General features: G+C 45.3%; 1 protein-coding gene across 1 annotated transcript in view; it reads left to right on the top strand.

Annotated features, from left to right (window-relative positions):
• The window catches only part of arhgef10la (Rho guanine nucleotide exchange factor (GEF) 10-like a), a 178,697-nt gene that overhangs the window by 44,405 nt on the left and 118,982 nt on the right, over positions 1-15,310 (top strand). The window contains exons 7-13 of the mRNA XM_080001492.1: positions 1,448-1,556; positions 2,771-2,874; positions 3,664-3,741; positions 8,480-8,659; positions 9,876-9,992; positions 13,092-13,184; positions 14,630-14,800. Of these exons, the coding sequence (XP_079857618.1) occupies positions 1,448-1,556; positions 2,771-2,874; positions 3,664-3,741; positions 8,480-8,659; positions 9,876-9,992; positions 13,092-13,184; positions 14,630-14,800 (852 nt within the window). The remainder of the gene's footprint in view (positions 1-1,447; positions 1,557-2,770; positions 2,875-3,663; positions 3,742-8,479; positions 8,660-9,875; positions 9,993-13,091; positions 13,185-14,629; positions 14,801-15,310) is intronic.

The raw sequence follows: 15,310 nt of genomic DNA, 5'->3' as shown, positions 1-15,310 counted from the left end.
CGAGTTATTAGTCGCTTATGAGTCAAAGCTGCGTCTCTAAGCCGGTCACTCTTTATCTTTCTTCACGTCACAGACTTCTCGTTTGATAAGACAAAGGCCGCAGACCACATTCGTTAAGATTTTTTCTCTGGGACCCCCGATCCGAGGAGCTCTTTATTGTTCGATATGATTCAGTCCAAACTTCCTGACCTGTCCGCACTCTGGTCGGGGGGACGACGTCGAAACGAGGGCCCCGCGTTGAGATGCGCCGCCCCCACACCGCCACTCTCCTCTGTGCTTGTGATTAACCGCTGGATGTTGCCTTGCTTTTGTTTTGTTTTTTGGCCTTGATCACTTCTTACCATTTCCCCATTTCCCCCACCCTGTGTCTGCTCTGTCCTCCACCCTGCCCTTTCCCCTCTGTACCGCTCCACTCTCTACTCTACTTCCAACCCTTTGCCCTTCGGTTGGGGCCTTAACGCCGTGGCCCTCTCGGCTCCCCCGTCACCGTCACTGTCACCTTCACCTTCACCTTCACCTTCACCGTCCCACCCCGTCTTGTAGCTTTCCCCTGACGTGCATCGGCTGAGGGAAAGGTGCGCCCGGACCAAACGGGAGCTGGTCACGAGGCTGGCCGGCAAGCGCAGCTATGACATCAAGGTATCTGCCCGACTCTGGGGGAGGTGGGAACGTGAAAGAGCTCTGCCCCGCCGCGGCGGTGCAGCCGCTGCTGGCGCTGGCGGAGCCTCTTGACCGGAGCTCAGACGCTTAGCGGTTGGGTGGAGGATCCGCGGTGCAGAAATCCTAAAGCATCCAGAGCCACAAACATACCCCGCCCCGCGTACTCTGAGCATTCAGAGAATTTTACTGACTTTCCGTCACATCCTTCACTTCCTTGTCTTCCTCTGCTTTTCCTTTGGTCTGTGGCTTCCCTTTGAAGCATCTTATATCTCTCTCTCTCTCTCTCTCTGTCTCTCTCTCGCTCTCGCTCTCTCGCTCTCGGTCTCTCCTTGGTTGACTTAGAGGAGGCTTTCATGGGAAGCATGAATTATTAAGAAATATTCTGTGTATTAACTTCCATAAACACCCGTGCAAGTTGCCCCCGATTAATGACCTAGTTTCCCAAAGCGGAATCGTTTAAAAAATACTATCCCCCACACAACCAACCGCACAGGTTCTTGATCCACCGAGTTTGGTCCCGATGGGTGGTGGGGGGTGGGGGTGCGGGGGTTCGGTTTGTGGTCAACTTGAGTTCTCCCACATTGCATAAAGCAGCACGCTCAGTCGGAGGGTGGAACTGGGTCTGTGTGCCAGCTGATCAGATAAGAAGCCTGTCGTCATTTGAATTCTCCATCTCAGTGTTTTCTTCCTCTCCGGAGTCCCTGATGTGGCCCCTCTTCCTCTTGGTGGTCTCATCTTCTTCTTCTTCTTCCTCTTCTTCTTCCTTTTTTGTTCTCCCCTCCACCAGGTTCAGCAGTTCATGAAAGCAGCAAAGAGCGGGACAAAAGATGGCCTCGAGAAGACCAAAATCGCCGTCATGAGAAGGGTGTCCTTCCTCCAGAAGAAAGACCAATCGGGTAACGTGTTGAAAGTGTTTTGGGGGGGGGGGCGACATTTAATATAGCAAGATACTAAACTGGTGTTCTTTCTTTGTTGTACTACATGAGGTACGTACTGTATTTCTCTTTCTGAAAGATAGACCTTGAGTTCCAGAGATTGCGCGCGTGCGTGCGCTCATAAAGCCAGCGTGCATGGCCGTCTCTGAATCAGGTGATGGGCTCACGTGCGATGCCATCCGAGTCAAATCAGGTAGAAAGTGCCTCATCCCGATCCCCGCCCTAATCGAGGCTTGGAGAAAGTAATGAAAGCATTGTGAGGAGAGACAGATCTAAATGATTATAGTTTTTTTTTTTTTTTTCTTTTCTTCAGTAAAGCAGCCAGGATAAGTAGTGCTGGCGTGCACAGATTATAGACAGACCAATGGTCAAGTGGAGCTTTTGATGGCGGAGGAAAAGAGAGACGGGGCTCATGCGGCGAGGAGCCCACATGGGGCGACGCGGGGCTGTAACCTGAATCTGAAGTGAGACAATGGGGGGAGATTAGACGGCACTAATAGAGCGTTGCGCCGCGCCGTAAAACCGCCGATAGCTGCCCCGCGCCTCCCGACAAATCTCTCCGCCATCACAAAGAAGGTAAAGCGGCCGGAGCGGCTATTTTTAGGTGTTGATCACGGGGAAATCTGCACATTATGCCTCCTCCTTTATTTTTTTTTTTCTTTTGTTTTGTTTTGTTTTGTTTTCACCAAACCTCTGTTATCGTTCCAAAGTCTTTAATTGGAACAGCGCTGGCTGCTGGTATCTATGCCTTTACGGTGGTGGGTGAAGTGGGGATTTTACAGGATTTTTCTCTGAAGCTTTTGAATATCTTTGTAGTCGTGCAGAGATGTGCGGCTGTCGGAAGGTGTTTTTGCAGACGCCGTCCCAACGCCTCCCCAACTCCTACAGACAGTACAGTGTTGTTTTGAAACCTATTTAGTTGCCTTGTTCTATCTCTCTCTCTCTCTCTCTCTCTCTCTCTCTCTCTCTCTTGCGCTCTCTTGCTCTTTTTTTTCTCCCCGTCTTTTGCGTGTTCCTCCGTAGAGTGCAGAAGACTCCTCATATTTTAGACGGTAATAAACCTTGAGTGTCATTGTGTTTCTTCTGCTGCGGCGAGAGTTCTGAAGGTTGCCCCTCTCTTTCTCTCTCTTTCTCTACCCTCTCCCTATCTTTTTCCTCTCCATTTATTTCTACAGAAGACTTGGAGGATGACGCAGGATACCTGGATGTTGCTATGTCGGAGGTCAAGCATCCGCCCCCGCAGCTGAGTCCCATGCCCGAGGGTCTGACCAGCCAGCAGGTGCAGCTCAGTGGATTACAACTAGTTTCCCAGTTTTCTTTTATTTTATATTTAACTTCAAAGGCTAAACTAGTGCAGGCATTCATCTTTTAAATCATTTTGGTTCATCTGTTAATTTATAATGAAATGCACCGGTTTCAGCCCAGATTGCCGAAGGGGAGGGAGGGAGGGAGGGAGGACAGTTTTAGGGAGGGAGGGCAGGTGGAGTGAGGAGTGGGTGTCTTCACAATAGAAATAAACAGCTAACACTAGACAGCACAACAAGAAGGATTTCTATTTGCAATTTTTGGCTAGATATATATATAGTTAGATAGATACATAGATAGATAGATAGATATAAAACACTTATCCGTGGGGGAAAATTGCAGAATGAACCTGACGCATGACAATGACAGAGAAAATAGGCCTATGATTGATGACATCTGCAATGCAATCTAATGTTTTATTACTATTTAAGGTGAAGGCATTCTTTACTTTTGTTTATTTTAACTTTTCACGTGTGTTCTATTCCTGTAAATCTCCTTTTTCAGAGACAGCGGTGATTCATTCATTAAATGTTATTTATTTATTTTACCCCGCAAAGAAAGCCAATCATTCAGCGGCGAAGCGGGGACTTGTTCAAACAAAGACACTGTTCCTGGAGGAGTTTTCCCCTCAGCGCAACAAACGCATAATTACAGTGTCATCCATCAAGCAGTACCGTGCTTAAACCAAACCCGTATTCTGCAGCGCAGCCCCATCATGTCCTCTTAGTGCTAGATTACCTGACCGGCCTGCGTTCCACACCAGGTTGTCAGGCGCCATATCCTGGGATCCATCATCCAGAGTGAGCGCAGCTACCTGGAGTCTCTCCGGAGGATTGTGCAGGTGAGCTGTTTAGCACACCACGCATCTGCCACATGTAATCTCTTCACCTTTTCACCGATGTGAGTGGCGTTGTGAAGATAACCAGTGATATCCATCAAATTACCGCAGTGTCTTGCAGTAAATGATCCTAATATAACAGCCGTCCTCGTCTCGGCGATGTCACGCTGAGACGAGGATGGACCATCGCACTACCCGTCGTTTTCCATTTACAACAGCGGCCACATATTGGACTCGACTATAATATTTAAGATATTACAGGAGATACAGGATTTACATGCAAAAATAAAAAATAAATGTGTCAAAGTTGCTTAGAATTCTTCTCAAGAAGGAGAGCTCTCATTATCTCCTCTTCAGCCCCGCCAAAATGGAATCTGCGGTGATCAATGATTCTGATGATGTTAATGTACACCGCAAAATCTCGCCCTGTCAAGATCCGATGTGTTGCTTTTATCGGCGAGAGACATGACTGTGTTTGATACTTTAACCGAGAGGGATTTGAACCACAAAACACAAACTGTACGCGGGTTTGGAGGTGGGAGAGCAGAATATCGTGACTGACCGGTGGTAAGGTGAAGGTGTAATTGGGAAGACTCATGTTTATTTGTCCGGCACTTTTCACACACAAGGGCAATTCAGTGCTTTCCTTAAGATAGGATACCGAGGGACCCAGAAGCAGGAGGGAGGTAGAGATCATTAATATCTCTGAGGAGGGCAATTTCACAACTGCGAGATGAGCAAAAACGTCCAGGTTGAGTAGGCAGGCAGGAGTAGGTTGAGGAGGGACCAGAACTATTACTCATGGGACGGATCATCAGATCCCATAATCCAATCGAAACGCTCTGCATTCACACCTGAAAAGGCAGAGGAAGTGATGACCCTGCACTTCCGTCCTGCCCCTGCAGGTATATTGCGGCTCGACTTCCGCTTCCTTCTCTTTTAACCGCTGAGTGCCTCGGAAGCCACCAAACCACAGCGCAGTAATTTATCTGGTCCCTCCTCAGGCGACCATGGTTGCCTACGTAACCTATGGCAGGGACTGCTATCTATAACATATGGGACTGTATACCATCAAGCGATAATATGGTGATCACCTGAGGGAGGTTCACGTAAAAACCTACCCCCACTGGCATGTTGGTCACAGCCCCATGAGTGGAAGAAAAATACTTTTTGGATACTTTCTGGAACACCTGCATACTTAGGTCTGTGCGCCAAACACGACATGTGGCAGAGCAGACCTAGTAACATCCAACATGTAAAAATGCACAAATGTCTATGGGGAACTCTAAGACGCTGCCCGACAAAGACGTAGAAGAGAAGGCAACTAACTCAATGACCTGACTCCAAAAAGGAGTGGTAATGACCTTCGGGGTGCATTAGGATGCATGACCACTCTATCCCCTCCACCCACCAACTGTATGCAGGATGGGTGGACTGACAATGCCTGCAGCCCGTCTCCCCGTTTCACCGAGGCAAGCACCAGCAGCAAGGCCATTTTCAGATAAATGCTCTTGATGTCTGCGGTGTGTAGTGGCTCAAACGGAGGCCCTGACAGAGCCTGCGAAACTACCAATAAGTCCCACAAAGGGATATGAGATGTCCAGGCTGGGCGCACACCCGCCATAAAGTGAGACGCGAGTGGGTGACTGCCTGGTGTGAAACCGTCTAAGCCCACATGACATGCGGAAATAACTGCCAACTAGATCTTTAGTGTAGTGGCTGCTTTCCCCTCATTGAAGGGTTCCTGCAGGAACTGCAAAATTGGCCCTATAGGGCAGTCGGAGGAGGGCGTGTCCCCGCTGTTCAAACCACTGGGCAAAAATACGCCACCTCAGTGTGTACTGGAAGCATGTAGAGGGCGCCCTGGCGTTCTGTATAGTGGCAACCACCGCTTCTGAGTGGCCCGAAGCTAGGAGCTTATCCCTCTCATGTACCAGGCCCGAAGGCACCCTAAGCCCGTCAGGGGTGCCAAATCATTCTGCGCGGCCACGCGAGTGGAGAGGGAGCTCCCGGGAGGGGCCCACACTCATGTCGCACAGATAGGCGAACCATTGATGGCTGGTCCAATAAGAGGCAACCAGCCCCAGCATCAGGTTGTCCTCCCACACCCTGCCCAGCCCCTGCTGAATGGGTGCCACAGTGGGAAAAGTGTAGAGCAACGCCTCAGACCACGGGTGGGCCAGCGCATCCAAGCCCAACGGTGGCTGGTTCCCGCCTAGGGAGAACCATAACGTGCACTGCGGCGTCTCTAGCGACGCAAACACGTCCACCTCCAACTGGCAAAATTGCATTCAGATTTTCAATTTGCTGCTGGCATTTAAAGTGTGGTGTGCGGTGGATAAGCATATGATTAAAAACAGTGGATAATAATACAAGTAACAAAACTGTAAAAATATAAATAATATAAGTAATGCCTAACCAGTGAAACTCATTGGTAATTATCCACAGTATAAATACACAGCAGTGATGATGTGCGGCTCGGCTTCCATCAGCAGTGATGATGGTATAAAGTGTCGGTGCAGGGTAGTAATGAACTGATCATTGCAGGAGCAGGGAGGTATAGCCCAGGTGAGTCGTGCGTGTAATGTGGGGATGTTCCCGTATGTGTGTGTGTGTGTGGGAGGCATGACCAGCATGGCGGGATCCAGCATGTGATGTGGGTAGAGGGGAAATATATACAAATTGCAAAAAATACAAAACAGAAATATTCTGATCTTTCCTGGAACTTGGTTCCAAAGTTCTACCTCTTGGACTGTCCACCAAAAACATCTCCCAAATACTGTAGTACTTATAGGGGGAACAGGAAGCATTGGGATGGAGTTTGTTGTGCTGAACAACGCTGATTGGTCAAAGACAAGCTCCGCGACAATCATCAAATACAGCAACCTCTATTTTTAAAAATTGGTAAAGAGCAGAATAAGAGCACTCACTTCCCCTTGCTGCTTTAGTTTTATAGAAGGAGATGGAAAAACCGAAACACAGCCACTGATGGACAACCAGAATGGCAGAACAACCAGGAGCCCTCTAGGGACCGCAGAGGTTCCCATCTGCGAAGGTTACTCATTTAGTTCCTGTGCCTTGGTGGGAAAGCCGCCAAACAGTATGTATGAAAAAGTTTGAAAACACAAAAAATATAACATCTATTTTGCTTTGCCATTCTGTGTTTTTTGGGCTCTTGCTCGTTGGCTCATTTGGGAGGCGAGTCAGTGGACTGCCTGTTATGATTCAGTAATAATAACATTAATAATAATTACCTTTATTTGTATTGCATCTTTCATACTCGACATCCAGCTCAAAGTAATTTACATTTACAGAAGGACATCAAATAGTAACAATAAAAGCAAAGCAAAATGCATTTAAAATAAATTAAAACAGGGTCAGAATAAGAAAGTGATTCTTACTCTGTAATAAAAAGTGTAAATGTTACACTCATTTTCAGATTTGGGGTCATCATTTGAGACCATGCAAGATCACGATTGTTCCTCAGCAAATGATTTTCTTATTTCAGTGCCTTCCAATGAGTCTTGGATTTTACTGTCATGAAGACACTGAGCTCGTTAAATACAGCCATCCAGATGAACGCCCTAGAGTTCATTAAAATTTGAAATACTCACACAAAGTATTTTTCCAGATCATGTCACAATGAACTTCTCGCCGGGGTTTTCTTACGACACTGGCACAAGTATAATTTCAGTCGACTTTTATCACATCTGTCAACAAGCTCGTTAAACACAGGGATGGAGATGAACCGACGAACACCGTCACGCAGTTCTCCTGTTGCAATGGGATCCCCAAACTTTACATGGGTATAATATAAAGACAAAGTAGAATAATACGAGCATAAAAGTCACATGCCAACAAGAATATGCAAAATTGCTTTTGGGCCTGATTCTCCCACCTGCCTTCAATCATAAGTAAAGTCCTGATTTTTTGATGGTTTTAAAGATTATGGTGCCAGATCATCCTGTGATTTGAGGGATGTTACCTGTGTTTTTTTTTGAATTTTTGCTGGCCGCACCTATCGCAAATCGCAAATATTAAACGTTCAGTATTTAGGATCCGAGAGGGGCGGGCCGGCTGTGGATCATCACCAGGGAAAGACCGAGAGTCGATCAGGAGCAAAGCTGACTGAAACGGAACAAGTCATAAAGCATAAAGTAACATGTACAGTCACGCTGTCTCCTTCACTTCATCCATTGTTTTTAGTTTTTTTTCCCCTTTTGGATTCTCTGTAAAATATTGTGCAAAAATGTTGCATCGCTAGTTCTAGCCCGTCATCGGATTTCCGGTTTTGAGAGTCAGGACTCTGGCAATCTGGCATAGCCACGCCTGGCTATCTCAAAACTCGTGCGGCTTTGTGAGGTCAGGCTGTTGGTGAATGGAATCTCTTAGTGTGCGCTGCTGCTGCTGCTGCTGCTGCTGCAGGAAAACTGTTCAATTTGTCGCGGTACGTTGTTATGTGCGCGGTCTCAAACATTTTAAACATCTGTTAAGATTTGAAACTCCTTAGAGTGCGGGCCGGGCTTAAGAAGACTAATTGAAAAGTTTTTAGCGTTCGCTTGAAAGCACCTACAGAGGCTGCCTTGTCGAATATTCTTTGGTAGCTTGTTACACGCGCGCACGCACGCACGCACACAGGCACACACACACACACACACACACACACGACCACAAATAAACAATGGAACAAATATAAAAATACACCAGTGACACATCTCTCTCCCCCTCTCCCTCTCGCCAGGAGTACCACAGGCCCTTGATGGAAGCCGAGCCGCGCATCTTGAGTCCGCGCAAGATCCGTCCCATATTCCACCGTCTGAGAGAAATCACCCAGTGCCACTCCATGTTTCAGATCGCGCTGGCGTCCCGCGTGGCCGAGTGGGACGCCAGCGAGAAAATTGGAGATCTATTTGTTGCCTCGGTCAGTCTGTTTGTTTGTGTGCGTGTGTGTGTGTGAGAGAGTGTGTAAAAATACAAACACCGATGTGGATGTATAGTGGAAACTTTCTTGCGGAGGGACTGTCTCTGTAGGTGTGTGTGTTTGTGTGTGTGTATATGTGTGTGTGTGTGTGTGTGTGTGTGTGTGTGTGTGTGTGTGTGCGTATGGGTTAGTTTTTTTGTTTGAATGTGTTTTTCTGCATCTGTGGGGGGTGGGGTGGGAGGGGGGGGGGGGCGGAGGAGGAGGCAATCAAGAAATTGTTTGCTAGCTAATGGCGGTTTCTAATTTCCTGGGATTTCCTGGGAGTTATAACAAGCTACAGGTCGTAGATTGAGCAAACTTGGAATAATTTACCCCAAACATGGAGTCAATTACGGCGGCAATGAATATCTGTACTACCACTTCCAGTGCTCCCTCTTTGAAGATAAGGATTCTGCCACCAGAATAATGGTGTTACGTATGACTATGACCCGCAACGGGTTCACCCATACGACCCTTCTCTCATTATTTACCCATTGGACCGTCGTTTCAGCCCCCTTTCTCCTCCGCCGGCCATTACAGCGTCCCATTGATATCCTCAGAGCCACCTAGCCACTAAATGAGTGCACGGGGAGGGGTTCTGGGCACTGTTCATTGATTTTCCTTTTTTTTTTTCCCCTTTTCACTGCGACAGCGACAATCTATGTGTCGCCTGCTGGGCCTGATGTAATGTTTGGTAATGGTCTCTGTGGCACGGAGATAAAAGCACACAGTGGGTGTGAACAACGAGGGATTTTTTGGGGGGTTTTCCTTTTCTTCCTTTTCCTGTTTCGCAATTTGCTGATTCTCTTAGTTCCCTCCCGTAAATGCTACCTTGCACTTAATTGAAGGAGAGTGTCTAGAACACACATACATGCAATTGTGGATTTAATCACAAGCACACACTCCTCAGCCAAATGCTCAAATGACATTTGAAGGGTGTTGCAGTCTCTTGGAGGGTAAACCAATCAGCCCATTTGAGCACTATACTTAAATGGCCATTTTCTAGCTTCACCTAACCGACCAATTTCCAAAGGTGTTTTTTTTTTTTTTCTTTCCTCCAAGGTTGGATTTTGTGATTGTTGCCGGTGACTTAAATTCAAACATTCAAGATGCAGGCAAGATGCAGACCAAACAAACAAAGAAACAAACTGACGTGACCCCTTTTGTCCTTGTGCAGTTTTCCAAATCCATGGTGCTGGACGTCTACAGCGACTACGTGAACAACTTTACCAACGCCATGGCGCTGATCAAGAAGGCCTGCATGTCCAAACCGGCCTTCCTGGAATTCCTGAAGGTGAGTTTCGAGAAAACACGTAAACAACTTGACATTAGATAGATTGTACAGGGACTTTAATCCCAGTAGCAAAATATTAATAAAGCAATACAATAAAAATCTACAACAAATAATAAATCTAATACAAACATACAGCAAACCTTACAGTTAACTACACAATACAAATATGTCAATATACACTAAACTAATGATAAACAACAAAAATAACCGGAAATAACAGAAAAACAACAAGACAAAATCAAAGATAACAAGACCTAAAGTATAAATGTCATGGCAATCATAAAATATACCTTTCTTAAATAATACAATAACGTATGAAATAAACAGTGAACAAGAAAGAGGAACTTAAGATGTAAAATGTTGGCAATAAGCCTATAAACCAAACATTTCACAGTAAACATACGCTCAGAATTGACAAATTCACATTCTGGGGTTTGTGAATATACATATATCTTTTATTATTTTTATTTATTTCATCATTCTCTCCATCTTTCTTTCTGCTTCTTTGTGCTTGTTTCGATATTGTGCTGTTGAGGAACCAAGTGGATTGGAATAATTTAAAGCATGGTTTGAGTTGGATAGTAGTAACAACACAGGAGAGACAGGACACAAAGCACCTTGGTTTGGCAAAGAACATCTTACATATCTGTATTTTTCTTAACAGCGTTTTTACTTTTGAGTCTATGTTTTCAATGCGAAAATTGAATTAAAGAAGTGCAACATGATTGTCTACCCAACTTGGTATCATTTATTGATCGATGTGATTGTAGGGCAGTAGAAATTTGCCAATTCATTTGACTCAAAATACAAAAGAATTTGCTGGATCAAATTGAGAAACTACGATTTCTAGGAAAATCTAGTTCCTGGACTGCCGAGTACAATGGATGTCTTCATGTATTGAAGGATATGTTTGCTATAAATTCCAACCCAGGCCTTGTTAATTTAATCTCATAATTTATAACTTGTTTAAGAAAACCTACCACTCTGCTCTATTGTTGAGAAACTTACCACTTTGCTTTACTATTGAGAAACTTACCACTCTGCTTTATTATTGAGAAACTTACCACTCTTCTTTATTATTGAGAAAACCTACCACTCTGCTTTATTATTGAGAAACTTACCACTTTGCTTTACTATTGAGAAACTTACCACTCTGCTTTATTATTGAGAAACTAATTGTGGTGTGGGGATGGTGTGGTTTGAGCAGCCACACCTGACCTGGGTCTAGGTAATTGGTAATTGCTCACCTGCTGCTTGTCAGTTGCTCTCACAAGCAACAGGTACAACCCCCATCCCCACACACACTCAGGAGAGGAGCCCTTGTCATGACACATGTCCATCTGCTCCTGGGCTTATTCCAGCTAGCCCACTCTCTACAATGAACTATGTGTCAGAAACCCCGTCGTCTGTGTCCACTCTGCCTCACTATTGAGAAATGTACTACTCTGGCTGGGCTGTGATTAAGCACAGTGTATTAAAACGTTCAGTGAGGTTGTTGCCATGAGCCGTGATAAATAATGGCAAACAACATCTTAGTTAAGGCCTTGGTTGCGAAAATAGATATCCTATCATTTAACCACTCAATTTTTAGTGAGTAAACCTAGTTACAGATTGTAAATATGTGAAATTAAGTTATATGTAATCAATTAGCAATGAATGAAAACATTGATTGCTAGATTAACAAATTGAGCATTCATAATAAATGCATGTGCTGATATGTAATTAATTTAATCTGACAATGAGTTGGTGCTCAAAGACATTAGAAATAATAGAAATAAACACGTTTTTACACCTTTATTCCATGTAGGGGAAAACAACGGGTAAGCTCAGTTTGAATGCAGCTCTGTGTCATGGACGCTGACAGCCGGAAGGTGCTGCAGTGATTCAGTGAAATATCTCAACTCTGTTCAGGGAGTTGGAGTTGTTCAAACCCCCCTGGCATCCCCTCTCTCTCTCCCTTCCCCTCTCCCCTCTCTCTCTCTCTCACTCTCTCTTGGATGTCTACATGGATGACCTGCAGCCCGCAACGCAGGGTTACAGCAGAATCCATGTATCGGTAAAGACCGAGGCTTCTTTGGCAGAATGTTAAATTTTCCGTAGTTGCCCGGCAACAAATAGTATTTTACCACGTATTTTATACAGTTTGACCATTTTTTTTTTTATGGGAATAGAAAACTTAAAAAGAATACCTGACCAACATGATGTCTTAACTTTTGATATACTCTTAAGTTGTATTTTTTTTAAATATTTTTTTATTTAGTGCTAATATAATGATCGATAGAGGTAGATAAAAATAAATGTATTAAAAATATATAATTTTTTATTTCTTACTTTTATCATAATATGAATTGTATAAACAGAGGTTAATTATTTTCGTTTCAGGTTTATTCTTCATTATAGGTTGTCATTTTTTATTTGTATTTTTCTATCTATCTATCTATCTATCTATCTGTCTATCTGTCTGTCTGTCTGTCTGTCTGTCTATGGGTGGACTGACATAATAATTATATTATTTTGCTTAATTATCAACCAGCATGCAGGTTGGCAGGTCTGGAATGTAGAACTTGTTATTGTAAACGGGTCAACTTTGTTTCAAAATTGTAGGAAGATTTAAAAAAAAAAAAAAAAAAAAAGTAAAACAGACGGCAAACGGACCTCTCCGATCCAATAACAAACATTAATTCACTGTACAACATCCCTGACCTTTGCTGCTCCGGGTCCTGAGAGCGCCTCCCTCGAGTCCTCCGCTCGGTAGCGGTACCGACGTGGCGCCATGAAAGGACGAGCAGAACCCGCCCGACCTCTGCCCACGCCCACACATTGGACGCAAAATTCTCCCCCGCCCTTTCTAAAATGTTCACGTCCTCAGATGACTAACGAGGCCCGATTTTCATAACTTCCCCTCCCACGCACAAGCCCGCGCGCGGTCTGCGGAGGATCGCCTGCATCCAGTGCCTCTCGCTAAGTGGGAGCACGGCGCAACTTCTCATTCCCCTTCCCTTGCGCTCTCCATGTTCTGTTCACCCTCTGCCGCTGTTTCCCTGACCTCAAGTCTGTCCCGTCCCCCCCCGCCCCCTTCTCTCCTTTCCGCGGATCCAGAAGAAGCAGGCATCCAGTCCTGACCGCATCACGCTGTACGGACTGATGGTGAAGCCCATCCAGCGCTTTCCTCAGTTCATTTTGCTCCTGCAGGTATGAAATGTGTTGCCCGTACGGCTCCGGTTGTTTAATCGCTGTGCCACGCGTGACGCGGCACCGATCGCACGGTGAGGTTACAAATACACGATCAAAAATAAAAACACACAGTTTTTTTACTTAGTTTTGTTTGGAGGAATGGGGACGTGCAGCGGGGCGGACATTTCCCGGCGCGCCACTGATTGGGGGCCCCTCCAGCCACTCTCGGGGGCCCCTCTGGTGGCCCTAAGCAGGCTCTCAGGCCGCTTAGGCCTCGGGTGGGCCCTTGTGTGTCAGTGTTGGTGAGCGCTGGGTTTAAACTCCCGCTAGGTGCCAGATTCCAAGCTGCTCCGCTGCCAGGCCACGCAATCAATAATGGATACAAGCTTTTACCAAAAAGTACAAAAAGCCAGACCTCACACAGTGTTGCCAACGTGGTCATCCGGGGTTGTGTGTTTTCTTTTTTTTTCCACACTCCCTCCTTCCTGCTCTCTGTTCAGTGCAAGGACTTCTGAACTGGCAGCAACTAATTTCATTCCTCACTAAGCATTGGTTACCCATGAATTTAAAAACGATAAGTTATGAATGCGAAACAGGCCTTTTTTTTCCCCCTCACCCTCAAGTCAGTTAAGACGGTGAAGTGTGTTTGTGATGAATCATACATTACAGGAAGCTGAGCTCAAACGGTAGATCTGAGTTGCGTCCTCAGGACGACCGACAGATTTACATACAGGTGCTAGAAGGTGATGAAATATGCTTTTTCATGGTTTGTTTTGGCCCACGGTCGTGCATGCAGGATGAGGTTTGGAAACAATGAAAGTCAAATGAGAACTGGATCCCAAAAGTTGGAAGATAAACCTAGGAAATAATACAGTATTTAGTAATATGTAATGACGGCACGCTTTGTAATCGTACCGACGTTTCGCCGCAGTACCTAATGTACATAATGCTGGGGTTATGTATTGCAGGGGTTACAACTGTTTGTGATTAAAAGGTGAACGAATGAATGAATGGATATTTAACAATTCAACACATCTAAGAAGACACCAACAATTTTGTCTTAATTCATATATCATGATGTAATGGCTTGCACATGCAGCAAAACATATGGCATATCGTGTTGAAGATGTTTAATTACAAAATAGTTTATTACGCATTGCAGGCGTTATTAGATATGTGGGTGTTATTACATGTTCATTGCATAATGCAGGTGTTAATGCATGGTTATTACACGATGCAGGATTTGTTTTGTTTTTACACGATGCGAGATTTATGTTATTACACAATTCAAGTGTTATTGCACAATGTGGCAGTTACTTCATTACGGTACATTCATGTCATGACACAATGCAGGTGTTATTACATAATTATTTCTACAATGCGGGTGTTATTATATTATAACATGGTTATTACACAATGAATATGTTATTACATGGTCATTACACAATGCGTGCCCCCCCCAGGACATGCTGAAGAACACGCCAAAGGGCCACGTGGACCGGCTGCCACTGCAGCTGGCGCTCACCGAGCTGGAGACGCTGGCGGAGAAACTGAACGAGCAGAAACGCGTGGCTGACCAGATCGCTGAGACACAGCAGCTGGCACGCAGTGTGGGAGACCGGCTGCTCAGTAAGGTGATGGTCACACACATGCACGCACAGATGCACATATACACATGCTAATTTACGAATGCATAAATACAGAAATGCACACACTTGCATTAAAAAAAAAACAACCTGTACACACCTGTACCTGAAATTTATGGGAACTGGAAAATGTGCACAGGCACCTACACACGACTTTCTGACACGTTTGTGTACAAAAGCAACACAAACGCATGCTCACACACACACACCAGAGCACACATGCACACAGGCACACACATACACATAGACACACACACACACACACACACACGCACGCACTTAAACACTAACCCACAGCACTCGCACATGCAAGGGCTCACAAACCAATACACACACACACACACACACACACACACACACACACACACACACACACACACACACACACACAAAAGATAGATAGATAAATGCTAACACGCAACACTCACACATACAAGCGCTCACACACACGCACGCACGCACTTAAACACTAACCCACAGCACTCGCACATGCAAGGG

This window comes from Zeus faber (assembly GCF_960531495.2).
Source record: "Zeus faber genome assembly, chromosome: 5".
NCBI classification, from domain to species: domain Eukaryota; kingdom Metazoa; phylum Chordata; class Actinopteri; order Zeiformes; family Zeidae; genus Zeus; species Zeus faber.
The sequence above is the reverse complement of the archived record's forward strand: the minus strand, read 5'-3'. Positions and strand labels throughout refer to the sequence as shown.